This window comes from Rhamphochromis sp. 'chilingali' (assembly GCF_963969265.1).
Source record: "Rhamphochromis sp. 'chilingali' genome assembly, chromosome: 7".
Taxonomy (NCBI): domain Eukaryota; kingdom Metazoa; phylum Chordata; class Actinopteri; order Cichliformes; family Cichlidae; genus Rhamphochromis; species Rhamphochromis sp. 'chilingali'.
In genome coordinates this window covers 36,898,722-36,914,917 of record NC_137934.1, presented here as the reverse complement: position 1 = coordinate 36,914,917, position 16,196 = coordinate 36,898,722, and the positions used below count along the sequence as shown (strand labels likewise).

At 39.2% G+C, this 16,196-nt stretch overlaps 1 protein-coding gene across 2 annotated transcripts in view; it reads left to right on the top strand.

The window, feature by feature from the left end:
* LOC308399476 (uncharacterized protein) overlaps window positions 1-13,340 on the top strand; it is a 48,203-nt gene extending 34,863 nt beyond the window's left edge. For both annotated transcript variants that reach the window (XM_080886770.1, XM_080886769.1), the window contains 4 exons: window positions 10,398-10,589; window positions 10,848-11,001; window positions 11,083-11,268; window positions 11,821-13,340. In XM_080886770.1, the coding sequence (XP_080742896.1) occupies window positions 10,398-10,589; window positions 10,848-11,001; window positions 11,083-11,268; window positions 11,821-12,154 (866 nt within the window). In that variant the 3' untranslated portion in view covers window positions 12,155-13,340. The remainder of the gene's footprint in view (window positions 1-10,397; window positions 10,590-10,847; window positions 11,002-11,082; window positions 11,269-11,820) is intronic.
* Window positions 13,341-16,196: the final 2,856 nt, after the last annotated feature.

Sequence of the window (16,196 nt, the reverse complement as noted above, 5' to 3'; positions counted from 1 at the left end):
AAAACAATCAAAAAAGGATTAAGACAAATTTTTAGGGGAATAAGATTCATCAAATATTGTATGAGGATTTGAAGCCTAAATGTTAAACTGACCAGTAGACTGACATTGGCAGCTCTACACCCCTTCAGATTAGCATACAGATAGAAACAATAGACCTGAATAAAGTTAGAAACCAGTTGTCTTAGGGTTGGAAATTTTGGAAAGTAGGAACTTGAAACGAACTGAACACTGCACACTTAGATATCAGCATAAAAAGAAATCATTGGTAGAAATACTTTGTTTTGTACGACTTTTCTCAGGTTTATATAGCTTTAAATATGTGGTCAATAGCAGACTGAGCTGGAGATGGAGTGAGAAGCTGCAGCAGTGCATGTTGATGTCCAGATCGACTTCCTGCGGAGGAACTGGCAGACTCCTGATAAGCAGCAGTTATTTCAGCTTTAGAAAAGCTGTAAGCCTCAAAGTTAACATGATAACACAACCTATTAACCGCGACAGAGTGTAAGAGTTAATGTTAATCCCTAAATTAGGCCTATATCTGTTACTTGGCAGACCTTTGGGCTATTTAATCTAAACAAGCCAAAATTGACAGCGAATCCTTTTTAGACTGTCTGGGATATTGCTTATTTTCCCTCTAAAGACATTTCTGTCCAAAAAATCTTTATTAAAAAAATCTACAATTGTTTGACTGAATGAGACAACATATGTATGTATCTATATATATATATCTATATCTATATCTATATTATATATCTATATATATATAGATAGATAGATAGATAGATAGATAGATAGATAGATAGATAGATAGATAGATAGATAGATAGATAGATAGATAGATAGATAATATTTTTAGTGTGTTTTTAATGAAGTCAATCAAGTTAAATACTCTAAAGCGAATCAACTTTGCGAATAAGAACAATAAAGTTCAATTTTAGACACATTGTCTACTTAAGTGTTGCTTGTAAGCTGCTTTTATTCACTCTGAGTTGCTTTAAATAAAAAGGTCAGCCAAAAACGTAAACGTAAAATGTTTTAATGCTTTTAATCTGATTACCTTCTTGGCAGAGCCTATTACCTTTGCCTATTCCAGGTTACATCTAATGCAAGAAATCCTGTTACTGACACGCTGACACACGCGGATAAAGATGCATTCATTGGTAGCAGATAGAGTCCAGTGTATTTTAACATGAGTTACTTCTGTCCACTTGTATATAAAAAAATTTTCTCCACCAGCTAAAAATAACATACGTTTCTCCCATTAGCACACCATTTTAATCTTCTTCCCTTATGTATAATACTGTTGCATGTTTTTAGTCTTACTAACCACTCAAAGCACATTTTTTCCATACGCCATTTAATTGAATACACTTTACTCAGTTTATCTACCTTTAGCTAGCCCATCTGTGGTTAGTCTAGAATCACTAATCTCATGTTTTTGAGTGGAACTCACACAGGCACAGGAATAACATGCAAGCTCCACACAAAATGGGCCATAAATGGACGTGCTGTGGGGCAACAGCGCTGCCCATCCAATCCAACCTCTAGTATCAGTTACCGCATAATGTTCGCTAATTTCCCTTCAGCGAGAAACACTCAAGAAAGGTGATACACAGAGGAGCGTTTTGGCAAAGATAATGTTGGCAGTTTCTAGATTTCTGCAGTTTGACTGACAGGAATTTATTTGGGGACAAGTATGGTACAAGCCACGACACACACACTTGTTTTCATATCTTAGTGAGGACATCTAACTGACACAATGCTTACCCTAACCCTAACCATCAAAAATGAATGTCTAACCCTAACCATAATGTAATTGTAACCCTGAAAGTAAAACCAAATTTGAGTCTGAAAAATGCCTTCAAACTCGTTCTATGGGCATTTTGTCCCATAAGCGACTGTTGGTCCCCACAAGTATAGTAGCACTCCTACTTTTGGTCCTCACGATGATGTATAAACACACACACGTAGATCCAGGGGTATTTCTGTCAATGACAAACACTGTCGTCACTCCAGAGCTGTCCAGCTCGGTGAGCTTCAGACAAAAAAGACTTGCCTCTGTACCCGGCCTGTCAATCCAATATGGCGTTTGGCAGTGACTCAACTTCATTATTACCTTCCCACAGCTTAAAACTAGCTCAACAAAGTCACTAAGCTGGAGCTGGAAATGAGCCTTCTCTCTTCTTTGATGGGTGAAGCAGAAGGGGAACAACTGCTCTTGCACTCTGTCATTTTTGATTTTCTTTTGTGATATAAGTATACTAATTTATCCTCTCAGTATTTCCATTTCCTACATTTTTAAAAGGCAAGCATGAGTTTTACTTGACTCTCTGCATTTGAAACAAAGTGACAGGCACTATGGTGGAACATGCACGCGGAGAAAGTGGGAATAGTCCTGTTATATAAATTTGATGAAGCCTTTTTGCTTAAATGTGTGCTTTTTTTTCTTCTTTTTTCCCCTTTTTATTTTGTGCAGAATGTACTGAATTCATGGAGCTGTCGCCAAGGCTAATAGAAACTCAAAAGACACTATCGATGCTCAAAATTCAGTCCTACTGTCAGATCTCTACCTGGAAAAATTATCCTTGGTCAAATCTGGCAGCTTTCGGCTAACGTCTGTAGTTTTTGCACACTCAATGAATAAAGGAAAACATAAACCAAGAGATAATCCCTCATAAATGTGATGATCATTTCACATGTTAGGAAAAAGGATTAAACATATGCCATAAACACATGCACTAATTCACAGCTGAGGTTTTAAGGGTTTGCACAGGAGCATACGCTGCACAAGCAGAGAGAGCTGCGGGCATTAGGTAATCAGCTGTGATGCAGCGCATCAGCGAGGTGCCACAGAAATAGATCCACTGATGGATAGGACAGGGAAGCACGATGTTTGTTTGAGCTCAGACCATGTAAGAGAGCAGCTGGAGCAAATGGAGCAAAAAAAGAAGTGCTCAAGAAGATAGGAACTTGAGGACAAACAAGATGCAGCAAGTCAGCCAGATACCCCATCTCTCATTAATATCAGTTCAGAGTTTTAGCATCTGCGTGACTCAAATGAAGTTTATTTGGAAGCATTGTGTATCCAAGGATAGGTTTTGTGGACACTAGCCATGTTTTTCCTGAACTATCCCCCAACTCTGTGAAATGCTTGTTTTTTTATACATAAGACAAGTATTACAATTGCCTTTTTTAGGTAAGATTATAAATTTGAGTTTCTATAAGTAGCTGAAATTGAAATAAAATGGGTAAAGGGCTCTATAAACCTGCTGTTAATAAAAACACGCATGCATTTTTTATTCACTGCATTTTCATTTGTGCATGCTGTGGGTACAGATAGTGTGTATTGGATGTGTTCCCTCTGCGTGTGAATGTGTTTGAATCTTTAATGTGGAGAACCTAATCTTTATTTAATCACAAACTATTCCGAGTGCTTCCATGACAGAGACGAGTGAGGGAGGTGATAAAGAAGAATACAACCCAGTGGATGTTTGGTTGGACAGTGTGGGGTTGCCTGGTTTGGGGAGTGGGGAGGGGTGGGGGGCAGAGTTGTATTAGTACCCTGTTGGCAGCCAAACTCTTTGATATTTTTTTTCTGAATGGGTCTGAAACAAATCGACTGGGCAAACACAGCACAGAGCTAACACACACACATACCCTCACTGCGCTCATACTGTCTTCTCTCTGGGGAAAACACACAATACCTAAACACCAGCATACCTCACAGAAGCAAACGAAGTCTGTGCTTGGAAGCTGCTGTCAGTCCCCCGCTCACACGTCCCCTGTGAGCATTCATTTCAGTTAAAGTCAGATAAAGAAAAAAGTACACTCCAACACAGCCAACACAGATTCAATCTTTTCAGCATTAATTTTGCTTTTCATTGCTTCTGAGCACCACTGAGGACACTATGCTTGTTTGCTCTACACTGTCTTCATTGTTCCTTTTCTACAGTAAAAACCCAGAGGGAAGAAGCTAAGAATCTCAAAAGACATCTCAGAGTCTTAAATAGTGCACCCTGTTTCCTAATGTGTTGCTTAGTAAGTTCACTTTAAACACTGCTGATAAATGGATATCAGTTAATGGGATGACTCTGACTTTGTCAAAGGACTACATAAAGCCACCACGATAAACCTCATTGGATTTTGAAGCTTTTGGCTGGTGGAATCTTAGATTTTTTGAAACTGGATGAATAATTGGCTGGCCAACTAATGGTTAATTATATCTGGTGAAAAACAGGCTTAAAATAAAATAAAAACGACAGTTGACATTCAACAGTACTTTTAAATAGCCACACCCTTTTATGGTCATGAGCTGCAGAATTACATAAAGAGACCATTTTTGCACCAGCAATACACAATTAACATTATGGGCGATCGTGGCTGATGGGCAATCGTGGCTCAAGAGTTGGGAGTTCGCCTTGTAATCGGAAGGTTGCCGGTTCGAGCCGCGGCATGGACAGTCTCGGCCGTTGTGTCCTTGGGCGAGCAGCCTCTCCTCTGTCAGTGCGCCCCAGGGTGGCTGTGGCTACAACGTAGCTTGCCATCACCAGTGGGTGGATGACTGGTTGTGTAAAGCACTTTGGGGTCCTTAGGGACTAGTAAAGCCCTATATAAACACAGGCCAGGCCATTTACCATTATTTCGTGTATAGTGTTTTAACCTCGAGAGCGAATAGGATTACTTTATGTTTATTTATTTCTTATTGTTGAACACTAGTTTTGTCACAATATTACAATTTTCAATACAGCGGGGAAAAATATGACCCAAAATGACTAAGCACAGCAAGAAAGAGGTTAAAACAAAGAGCCATTTTCCGGCAGGTTTAAGGTACTTTATGTTGGCTGTATTTTTTATTTTTTAAATCGAGTTGGTAAAGTGGGCTGCTACTGGGACAGGGCTGGTAATGATGACTGCTAGCCACTACTCACTACCTTAATTGTAACTTAACAGATAGCTAATGCAGCTATCAGGTACTACTAATAGTTAAATGGCTATGGTTAACATGTGTGCCAGCCAGTTTAGCATTTGTGATAACTCTTTAAAATTTAAGTGCTGTTGAAATGGGAGCTTTAAGTTCCTCCTTTTTTAGCGTCGTGAACCACAACTACTGTTCAGGTGTTCAGCTGCTAGTGAGAGGAGGGGCTGTGAGCCTGCCTGTCCGTTCCTTTCAGCTTTACTGAGCATTTTAGCATTAAACCTCAGTGTCTCAATTGTCATCACACCAAGAACCTGTTGTTCATTGTAAACACACTGTAGCTCAAGCCCAGTGTCCACTAGCTGCAGATCACACATAGCCAAAGTTAACTGCTAGCTGTTGAACAGGGTGAACCGTTTAGATGGTACTTGCCAGGAATTGTAATTATGAGTAAGTGACAACCAAGAAAGTTACCTTTGAAAAATGTAATAAAATGAATGCTAATGTTGCTTTAGTCATTAAAGTATTTAAAATTGATCTTGTCTCTCTGAGTACTACAAATCCATCCATACTGTAATAGCCTGCTGATTTAAAACAGAGTGAGTCCATTGCTGAGCAACGATAGTGACATTGTTTTGTTATAGTACACTGTTAATGCATGCTGTGGTTTGTGGTCAGGAAACACTGACCTCCAGTCATTGGCTCTCTGTAAATCTGCAAGTTCCTTTAGAATCCTACTGTAAATAAAGCAGCTAAATGCAAATCCATATGGTTGATAATCTCCACCAGTTGATAATCAATATGACCATGAGGACAGTGAACAATGTGTTGTTTAGTGCGCTGCCTTTTAATAGGTCATAAACTGAGAGCTCCTGGTGCCGTAATAATGTCTGATAAACTCACCAGATGAATCTCTGATGATAATTGCATTCACCTCGTTTTAATTAAAGATCATTTAGCTTTCATTCAAATGCAAATTTATCTCTTTAATATTCTTTCTGTGAGAGGTTTGCCCCACTACAACACAAATGAGCAATTACTTTTTATTTTCACAGCAGGAATATTGAATGTTGCAAAGGAGCAAAAGAAAAGAGCAAAGTATTGGAAAATAAAAGAAATTTGACTTGAGTCTGATCCACATCACTGATGACATCTTGAGTGTGTAACTTTTCTTGAACAAGGTTAAACATAACATCTTTTATAAGTTAAAGGTGTGCTGTATTTCATGACTGTAAAGCAGATTGTTTGAATCATTTAAACAGATGATGTCCTTTAATGTCATTTCTTTATCTTAGTGCCGTGTGTGCATGCTCTGCCAATACAGACATCAGGACCTAAAAAATTCAAGCGTTTGTTTTTTTTTAAGTACACTATAAAGCCCCCTCTACAAAATACATGATGGTCGCCAGATAGATATATACTACATACAAACACAAAGCATGAGTAAAAGGTCTCTTAAGGGAAACAGAAAGGCTTTTAGTCCCCCGTTTAAAAAAGAACAGAGTCAGCTTGTCCTTGTTTCCCTGTACTGTAGCAATCACGCACGTGTCTCGTGTATGCTGTGCTGTGTAACTCTGTGTGTGTGTGTGTGAGGGAGAGGATGCTGTCATCTTCGCATAGGATCACGGGATCCTCTCCCTCACTGTCTCTAACGCAGCAGAAATCCTCCCATCTGTCGCTCCTAATCAGCAGAGAGCAGCTTGTATGTTCATAGGGATGATATCTCTCTCTCTCTCTCTCTCTCTCTCTCTCTCTCTCCCATGCACACACACACACACACACACACACACACACACACACACACACACACACACACACACACACACAAGATTACACTAATAGTGACACAGCAAAGCATTCCACGGTATCACGCGCTCCTCTGGCCATTACTCATTAAAACACCATAATAGCAAACACTTTCTGTGTTTAATTCTTTAATCCATTTTAAAGCACAAATGATTATTTTTTTTACTAAAAATAGAAAATATTACTATAGATAGAACAAAGGTGTCCAACCCACAAAGAATCAACCTGGTCATCCTCCATTAGCATCTTTCAACTTAGCATTTAGCTTTAATCTCGTGCAGATTAACTGTTCAAGTCTAAGAAATTCATGTTCTAACCTGCTTCCAGTTGCTGTGTTCAGCAAACCTTTCTGGGCTGTTGTGATATACCGATTTGATATTTAAAACATGAAATATTAGGATCATGATGGCACTATACATACCACACATCTAGTGTGAACCTACACTGTATCGTAAAAGTAGATGAGAAAGAGAAAAAAGTTAGCCTATATTCAAGGATGACCCAGGGCTACTTTCCAAAACCGAAATGAAATCACAATAAACTAAAGATAATTTTACCAAAGGAAATTACATATTTTTACATTTTTCCATAGGCATGAAATAATATAATTATAAAATAATTATATTATAATTATTGGGCCAAAAAAAAAAAGTGCAGCAAAAATTTGATTGCTAGCATAGCATTTAGCTACTAGACACTATAGAAACCCTAGTAACTGCGTTAGTGCGTTCCAATAGTAAAGTCAGAAAACAGGATTTGTTTTGTATTTTAGAAAGGTCAACACATTCATGCATCACTATCGATACAGCACGATGCTTATTTGCCACCGCTGCAGCATCTTCATGGGTGGATCCTGGTCAGTGCTTTGCGTGGGTTGTTTTTTTTAGCAAATCTCAAATAGCAGTGGCAGTATAGATTAAAAGTTCATATTAAAATTTTACATTGTCTGGCAGTGAAGCAATCAGAATTGTTGTCTGAAGTCCAAACAAAATGCCCAACAGATTAAATTGGGCTGAATCTGATGATTTTCCAGTTGAAAATCCCAACTGGGACTCAAAAATTCCAATTTCCAAGTTAATCTGGACCACATTAAAAGTCAACAATACTCTGAGACTTCAGGTAACGATGGGTGCTATAAACACTGGTGACGCAAAATGGGTGGACCAAGTTCAGCGTCTACGTGGGCAACTGAAGCAACTAGTTGATTAGTGTAGTTAGCTAAAGTATTATATGACAGGATAATTAATCCATTAGAGGGTTACCAGAGCCTGGAATATTGTCTAGTGACCAGCCAACACAATAAACCGATTGGTGACAAGTGTCTTGTTTCCTTTGTGAAAGTTTTCTTCAGTTAATGATTCAAGTGATAATGCAGCTTTCCAATTCCATGATGAGGTCAAAACATATTTCTGTACATTCTGCTGGATATCCGCCATTATTAGTATAAAACTCTGCAGATATAACTCAAATGCAACATTCTGGCAAAAAAATGTTAAAACCCAGAATTTCTGCAGTTCAATTTACACCTGGTGACTGCTGAATCGTCACTACTATCGACTGTATGCACAACCCTGTCAGCCCCTATCGCATGTTCATTTTTCCCCCCAGATATTTTTGTTGAATTTTATGCATCAATTTTACAAAAGACAAATTGCACAGTATGCTGTTTTCTTTTTGAAGAACGTAAAACAATATGAGACATACATTCCCACATCATAATTACAACAGTGCCAGTAGATGTAAAAAAAATAAATAAATAAAGAGAGAGAGAGAGAGATCCAAGCTAATAATACGAATAAAAAAACCCTGGAATACAAAGTGGACCCACACCCCTGCACAAACAAACAAACAAACAAACAAACAAACAAACAAACAAACAAACAAAAAGGTCTAAGATTTAAAATAAGTGGTCAGCTTAGTCATCGTAATAAGTCAAATCCGTAAAAAAAAAAAAAATATATATATATATATATATATATATATATATATATATATATATATATATATATATATATATATATATATATATATATATATATATATATATATATATATAGAGCTAAGATCCTGTGGGACTTCCAGATACAGACGGACAAAATGGTGGTGGCTAACCAACCGGACATAGTGGTGGTAGACAAACAGAAGAAGACGGCTGTAGTGATCGATGTAGCGGTTCCGAATGACAGCAATATCAGGAAGAAGGAACACGAGAAGCTGGAGAAATACCAAGGGCTCAGAGAAGAGCTCGAGAGGATGTGGAGGGTGAAGGTAACGGTGGTCCCCGTGGTAATCGGAGCACTAGGTGCGGTGACTCCCAAGATAGGCGAGTGGCTCCAGCAGATCCCAGGAACAACATCGGAGATCTCTGTCCAGAAGAGCGCAGTCCTGGGAACAGCTAAGATACTGCGCAGGACCCTCAAGCTCCCAGGCCTCTGGTAGAGGATCCGAGCTTGAAGGATAAACCGCCCGCAGGGGCGTGCTGGGTGTTTTTATATATATATATATATATATATATATATATATATATATATATATATATATATATATATATATATATATATATATATATATATATATATATATATATAAAAGTAGATAAATAGATAAATAAATGCAATCATAAAGTGCAGGCTCAATAGAGTGTGTATAATTAAACATAAAATAAATAAAACTAAGTCTGAGCTGGCTAAATGGGAGTGTTGCATCATATGTTCATTTTTTTCTATCATTCTTTGCAGCGATGCAAAAAACAAACAAAAAAATGCTTGCATTGCTTTTCTGTAAGCTGCAGTATAAAAATGTGGCACATTTTGTGCAATCAGTGATGCTGTATGTTTACATGAGATTTTCTGAGAGCTTCAAAAATCCCCACAGCACAAGCTAACAATAGCTGCTGTATCACAAGACCTCTCAGAGGTATTTGTGTATTGTAGCATGAGGAAGATAAAAATAGTGCTGCATGCCTCTGCTTTTCTCCATCTATCGCTCTCTGCTAGTGAAAATGGTAATCTAAATGCCCCACCACAGATTGCAGAAACTTGGGAGCAAGCTGTGGTTATGCCTGAAACGAACATGGATAAAGAAGCGGGAAAAGAGGGGGGGGGACATTAACTCTGCTAAAGATGGTCCAGCTATTGGAAAAGACATTAACTCCACAGAAATCAAATGGCACTAATCCATGAAAAGGCATAATGTTGGCTCACACACACTAACTCATGACCTCAGTGAAAAAACCTTTAGAGGGCTCTACTATACTTTTCCTTGCTCGGTCGCATACATATACTGTTATAGAACCTAAAGTTGATATTCCACATGGATAAAGGTTAAAATGAGGTCTTTGTAATGAGCTCTAAGCATAATTTTTCTATTCTAGGCTCTTGGTGTCTTGATGCCTGCTCTGCGGTGTCCCTGAGAGTAGATATCCCTAACATAGTTATCTCTGGCACACCTCTGGCTGTGAGTGCAGCAGCCCTACTCATCCAGCCTTTTGTTTGCGAGGGGCTTTCAATCAGAATAAAGAAGGCTTAAAGGAAGGTGTACCTTCCTCAACTCACTAAACCTCAGTGCCCCCTTGAGGACTTTTGGAGGGCGCCCTGTCTAACTTAATCCCCTTTTTCTTTAGCACAATGACCATGTGTTTGGTTGATCTAAGCACTTTTGTCCCACATCCCATCAGGTCTGTCCTGTATGCCTGTCCTGCCACCACGTCGGGGTTCCTTCTATGTGGAAGGTGGAACAGGTGTGTCGATCGGGAGTGCTTTGGCCTTTTGGTGCAGAGATGGATACCAGCTGGTTGGCAGCGACAAAATCTACTGCCATGTCAGGAATGGTAAAGCGCAGTGGAGCAACTACCTGCCTGTCTGTGAAGGTGTGTAGATTTAAGTATGGAAAACCTAAAACTTAAATACATTAGCCCAAAGATTTCTCTCCTGCATTTACTTTTTTTTAGTTTTCACCATTCAAACTTCTACTTTTATAAAAGAAAGAAAAAAAAAGACTCATTGACAGTACACAGTTCTTTTGTGTGCTCAGGGAACAAGTCTAACTGTTCCTCTCAACATGCAAGCAATCAAAGCAAAGAGGAAAGAAGAGAGAACCTGAAGAGTCATTTCTGCTCTCCCAACAGCTATCCCCAGGCCGGAGGACCGTGGACTGAGAGTGGCTGTGCTGGCCTCAGTTGTTAGTGGCATTGTCATCCTCGCCATGTCCCTGTCCTTTCTCATCTGCTGTCTGCAGGAGCGATCCAGCCGGGACCGTTCCAAGAAAGATGGACGGATCAGGTAGGAATGGGGATGGCGGTGCGGAGTTATGTTGGTATCAAACTCTCAAAAACTGATAAATCTCTCCTGTGACCTCGTCAGACGCAGAGACAAGCGCTCCGCCCGTCGCAGCGAGTGCTGGCTGGAGAGAGAGGAGGGCGAATGGGAAGCCTTCCCTCCACCTAAGATCTTCCACCTGTCCCAGAGGATGAACCCCCGTCTTGCTCCAGACAGCCCGCTCTACCTGACGGGAGGCCTCAGTGGATACGAGAACAGAGGATACCAAAGGTAACCTGGCAACATTCACAGGAACCAAACACACAGAAAATCTTTTTTAAAAGTCACTAAAAACAAAATAAACTCAACATTTCTCCCAAATTGTGCCGAGACAAATATAGTAAGTAAGAAGGTTTACACCTTAGACCTTTATTTTGGATACATGCGACTGATACAAGTAAATTGAACATGCCTGTATTGTGTTATACATGTAACAAAAAAAAAAAAAGGGAAATGAATCATGATCATTTGGAACCAGACCAAGACCACTTCCTCTTGAGGGTCCTGGTGGGGTTGTTTTGATCTGCACTTGAGAGCAATTACGGTGTGAAAACACTCACTAACGGTTCTGTGTAACAACCATCTGCTGAGTCAAGTTAAACTTGGGTAATTTTATAGTTGTAGCATTTCTATAATTCCTGACATGTTTCAATAAACCAGTTGTTTGTTTCGATCTGTACTTTAATCTAATCTTGAAGTGAAGCCTTAGCCTAACGTGGATACATTTCATATGAGTTCTCTTGTTTGTAATAACAGATGGCTTATTGTGCTTCTGTCTTTCAGGAGTCAGGAGAGTCTGCTGAAGGCCTCCATGCCCGGGCTCTACCGCTCCGAGTCTCAGCTTTACCCACATGTTGTCCTGCAGAGGGTCCCAACGCCGACTGCACCGTCCGCTCCGACTGCTCCCTCGGCTCCTCTCTACCTTCACCTCCCTGACTCCTCTTCTGCCGCTTCCTCTCCCGCCCACACCATCCCCCACAGCCAGCCACACGGCATGCCACAGTACCCCACTCCAACATATCCTCCAAAACCCAATGTAGTGCCAAACTACCACCACCCAACACCGGCGCCCATCTATCCCAACCCCAATCCAACACCACAGAGGCCATGGCAGTAAGCTACGTACTTCCGCTTCCATTTTTTCTGGGCGCTGTGGTGCTCCTACTGAAGAACGGGCATGTTCAGAGACACATGAAGTCTTTTTACTCTTTCTTATCCCAGTTTTCTCCCACAGAGGTCTGCCAGTGCCAATAATCTAAAGCAGACATGTAGAAATGCACATGCAGCCAGCGTAGAAGCTCCCCTTTGTTGTGCATGCTTGATGGACTTCTCAGTTTGGACTGAGCGGGAACCTAACAACTTTTTTCCCCTTGATTCTCACTCAGATGAAGCTATGTTACCAGCAGGGGGAGACTGGTGGAGAAAACCCTGCTTTTGTTTAACAACCACCAGATCGTCATTACTGAAACCCGATGTAGCCTAGCAACAAAGGGACACAAAGAGTTGTTATTTAGATTCCACTAATTTTGTTCATTGAAGGAAGACTTTGTTTAGGCAGCTCTCAGAAATGTACATTTTAATAGCTAACTGTTTAGAAATAATCAGCCATCATCGCACATATTATTCTCTTGAGCTAAATAAATTGACAAATATATATTTTTTGACATATCTTCTTGGAATCATACCCATCTTTTTACCAGAGCCATGTGTGATGTAATGAAAGCAGCTCTTGTTAATACACTGAGGTATTTTCCCACAATGAATGGGTAAAACACAGTAATGAGGGCTTTTATTGGCAGCAAGCGCCGTTGTAGCAACCACTGAGCAAAGCCAGCTTGTGTGGATTTAACAGCACACTGGCTATTGTTAATTCACATATTCTTTCTTTCAACACTGTTAACTACTTTTAACTTTTTCTTCTGTCTGTGTCTGTTTATGTTTCCTTCTTGCAGCTATTTGTGTAGTACAATAAGAAAATTAATAAGAAAAGCTTTAGTGATCAGCACTGTGGCTGGTGAAACATTCCAGCGTGGTTATTCTGGGGACGCTTGTGGGTTATAATTAAAAAAAAAAATCATCACGTTATAATTAATTCTATGACAACATATTTAATTTTATGAAGATCTTTTGTGCAATGTTAGTGAAACATGAGGAAGTCAGGCACACTGAGTCTGCAGTGGGTGGAGATGCTAAACCTTTATTGTTCCTTTGAACTGTTTAGATGCATTTAAATCATAAACTGTGCAAGGCCCATTTACTTTTATTTTTAATAGAACACTAATAAATCTGCACTTTAACCCTTTTTTAAATGGCTAGTCTTTTACTGTAAACTATTTGTATAACAACAGGACTGCCATAAATGCTGAATAAAGAGAGTTCAATATGTTCAGTATGTGTTTTAAGAGTTTTTCAAAAGGAATGCATGGAGAGATGATTACAGACCCAATTCATCACTGTGTCCGGGCAGCTGAAAATGACAAGCTGGCCTACATTTTCAGCATGTTTTTCACATTCAGCAAATCACAACAGTTTCCTCAAGACACTTTATGTTGTAAGGTTAAGACCTCACAATAATAGAGAGAAAAAACCCAACAATTAAAAAACCCCTATAAGCAACACTCTGTGACAGTGGGAAGAAAATCTCCCCTTTAACAGGAAGAAACCTCCCATAGAACCAGGATCTGGGAGGGGCAGCCACCTGCCACGACTAACGATAACTGGGGATCTCTGATGACATCATGAAATCTGGTACATCGCTCATACCATCTTCCCAACCTTGGGTGTTTTTGGAGGAAAGGAAACCCTGTCTGTCTCAAAGGTAAAGGCAAAGGTAAAAGTTTACATAGCCACAAGTCCACTAACTGGACATTTGATTGCAACTAATGCAAGACCAAGATTATTACACCGCCCGGGCTTTTGTGTCAACACGATGAAGTGTGACTTAGGTTAGGACATCATGTAAAATCCAACCCCAGAATCTACTTCACTACATTCAGATATCTGTAACAGCTTTACAGAGCTGGCACATGGTGCAACGTGGCTCATACTTTCTGAGGTAAAAACAAGGTCTATGACTCAATCACAACCTTAGCACTCACAAACTTAAAGATTTTGAGCTTATTCCATCAACTAAGCTTTAAGCTCACAAGACCCTTAGACCTCAGGGCTGTCCTGCTGTCAAAATGTCCAAGAGCATGGGGACATTTTCCCAGATATTAAGTGCTTTTTATACACTCCTTCCAAAAGTCTGCATTTATATAGACTTTGCACAAGGGAATTACCCACAGCATAGAAGACTGTGATGTTTAACACAAAGTTGCTATGGAAACCCTTGCATTTAGAAACTAAAAAGAAGTAGCTGTTTCCCTAAAGGCTTTGGCGATGAAGAAAGTTCCAAATCTGCAAAAACACAAAGTATGTTTTGACACTGTTAGAAACTACAGTCACATTGCTACTTATACCGTTTACATTCTACTTATGCACAGCAAAGTTTCAAAGTGTCCTAACAGGTGATATTAATTAGGCCTAAAAGTGTTTTGTCCCTTGGCGCCCTAAAACATACTAAAGTGGGTATGTCATGTAATCCATGTACATCCAGCTAATTTAAGAATACTTACCAGGAGAGAGACATCAAATTTTTCCAAGTGTACCATAAAAAGAAGACTTTAAGAGAGCAAGCAGAGAGAGTTCACCACAAGATCAGCCCATACCAGAGGTTGATCTTATAGAAGATCAACCTATACCTATACCATATGAAAAGAGGAATGTCTGCTGAAAAAATGTAACAACTGCAATCCAGTGTTTTTGTTTAAAGCCTCAATTTAAAGCAGAGTCTTAGCTTTGGTTGTGTTGTGGTTATTATATTTTATATTATATTATATTATCCATCCATCCATTCGCTTATCCTTTTTCAGGGTCGCGGGGGGCGCTGGAGCTTATCCCAGCTGTCATAGGGCGAGAGGCGGGGTACACCCTGGACAGGTTGCCAGTCTGTCGCAGGGCCAACACACAGGGACAGACAACCATTCGCACTCACATTCACTCGCACATTCAAACCTAGTGACAATTTGGATTATCCAATCAACCTATCCCCACAAGCTGCATGTCTTTGGACGGTGGGAGGAAGCCGGAGTACCCGGAGGGAACCCACGCAAACACGGGGAGAACATGCAAACTCCACACAGAAAGACCCTGGCCTGATGGTGGAATTGAACTCAGGACCTTCTTGCTGTGCGGCAACAGTGCTAACCACCGTGCCACCATGATAAATACATTTTTATATTATATTATATTATATTATATTATATTATATTATATAAATCTATTGCAGAGATGAACATAAAAAATGAACCAAAACTAGCTATATTGTAATCTAAGGTTATCTTGAAGTTTAGGCATTGACAGAAAAAAATAGTTGCCATTTATAAGAATCCCAGTGTTAAAGGAAGCAGGCTTCTTGTGTCCGATGTTCATATTGAACTGAACCAAGGTTGAACATATCTAAATCTGCTCCTGTAAGCCAAAACTGCTCCTAATAGTATAATATTAATGATTATCTGCTTTTGTTCTGAGACAACATCTATATGTCACACAAAAATTTTAAATTTTTTCTAATAGTTCATTTCAATTTGGTGCCAGTTGTCTCCTACACAGCATACGTTAATAATGTTGTTGGTAATTAATATTTTTATAAGTAGTAGTTGACATGTTATATAATTAAATGTTATACATAACTGTAAATTAATGTGTTACATAAAAATTTCTCTATATTAAAAATAAAAGCTGTTCTTAAAAATGGAGCATAATTTTTCATTTTCACGTCCTCTTTTCCTTATTGGTTGTTTTCTTCGTTGTTTGCTTCCTCTTCTTTGTAAAGCAATTATTTTAAATGTCTAATGGAATAACTCTATGGATAACATGACATCATTATCTGTGTTGTTTGTGAGATTTGACTCCTTTTGTAAGTGGTTGTATATTAATATTATTTTAAAAATGAATTAAATAGTTCACTGTCTTCACCATATTGGCAAATTCATGCTTTAAAAACTTTCAAGCATGGATGTAATTACTGTGCGAAAACCATTTTGGCACTGGTATCAAATAAAGACATTAATTTTAAAATGAAAAAAACTGTTGGGACAATTACTTAAAAATGCTCT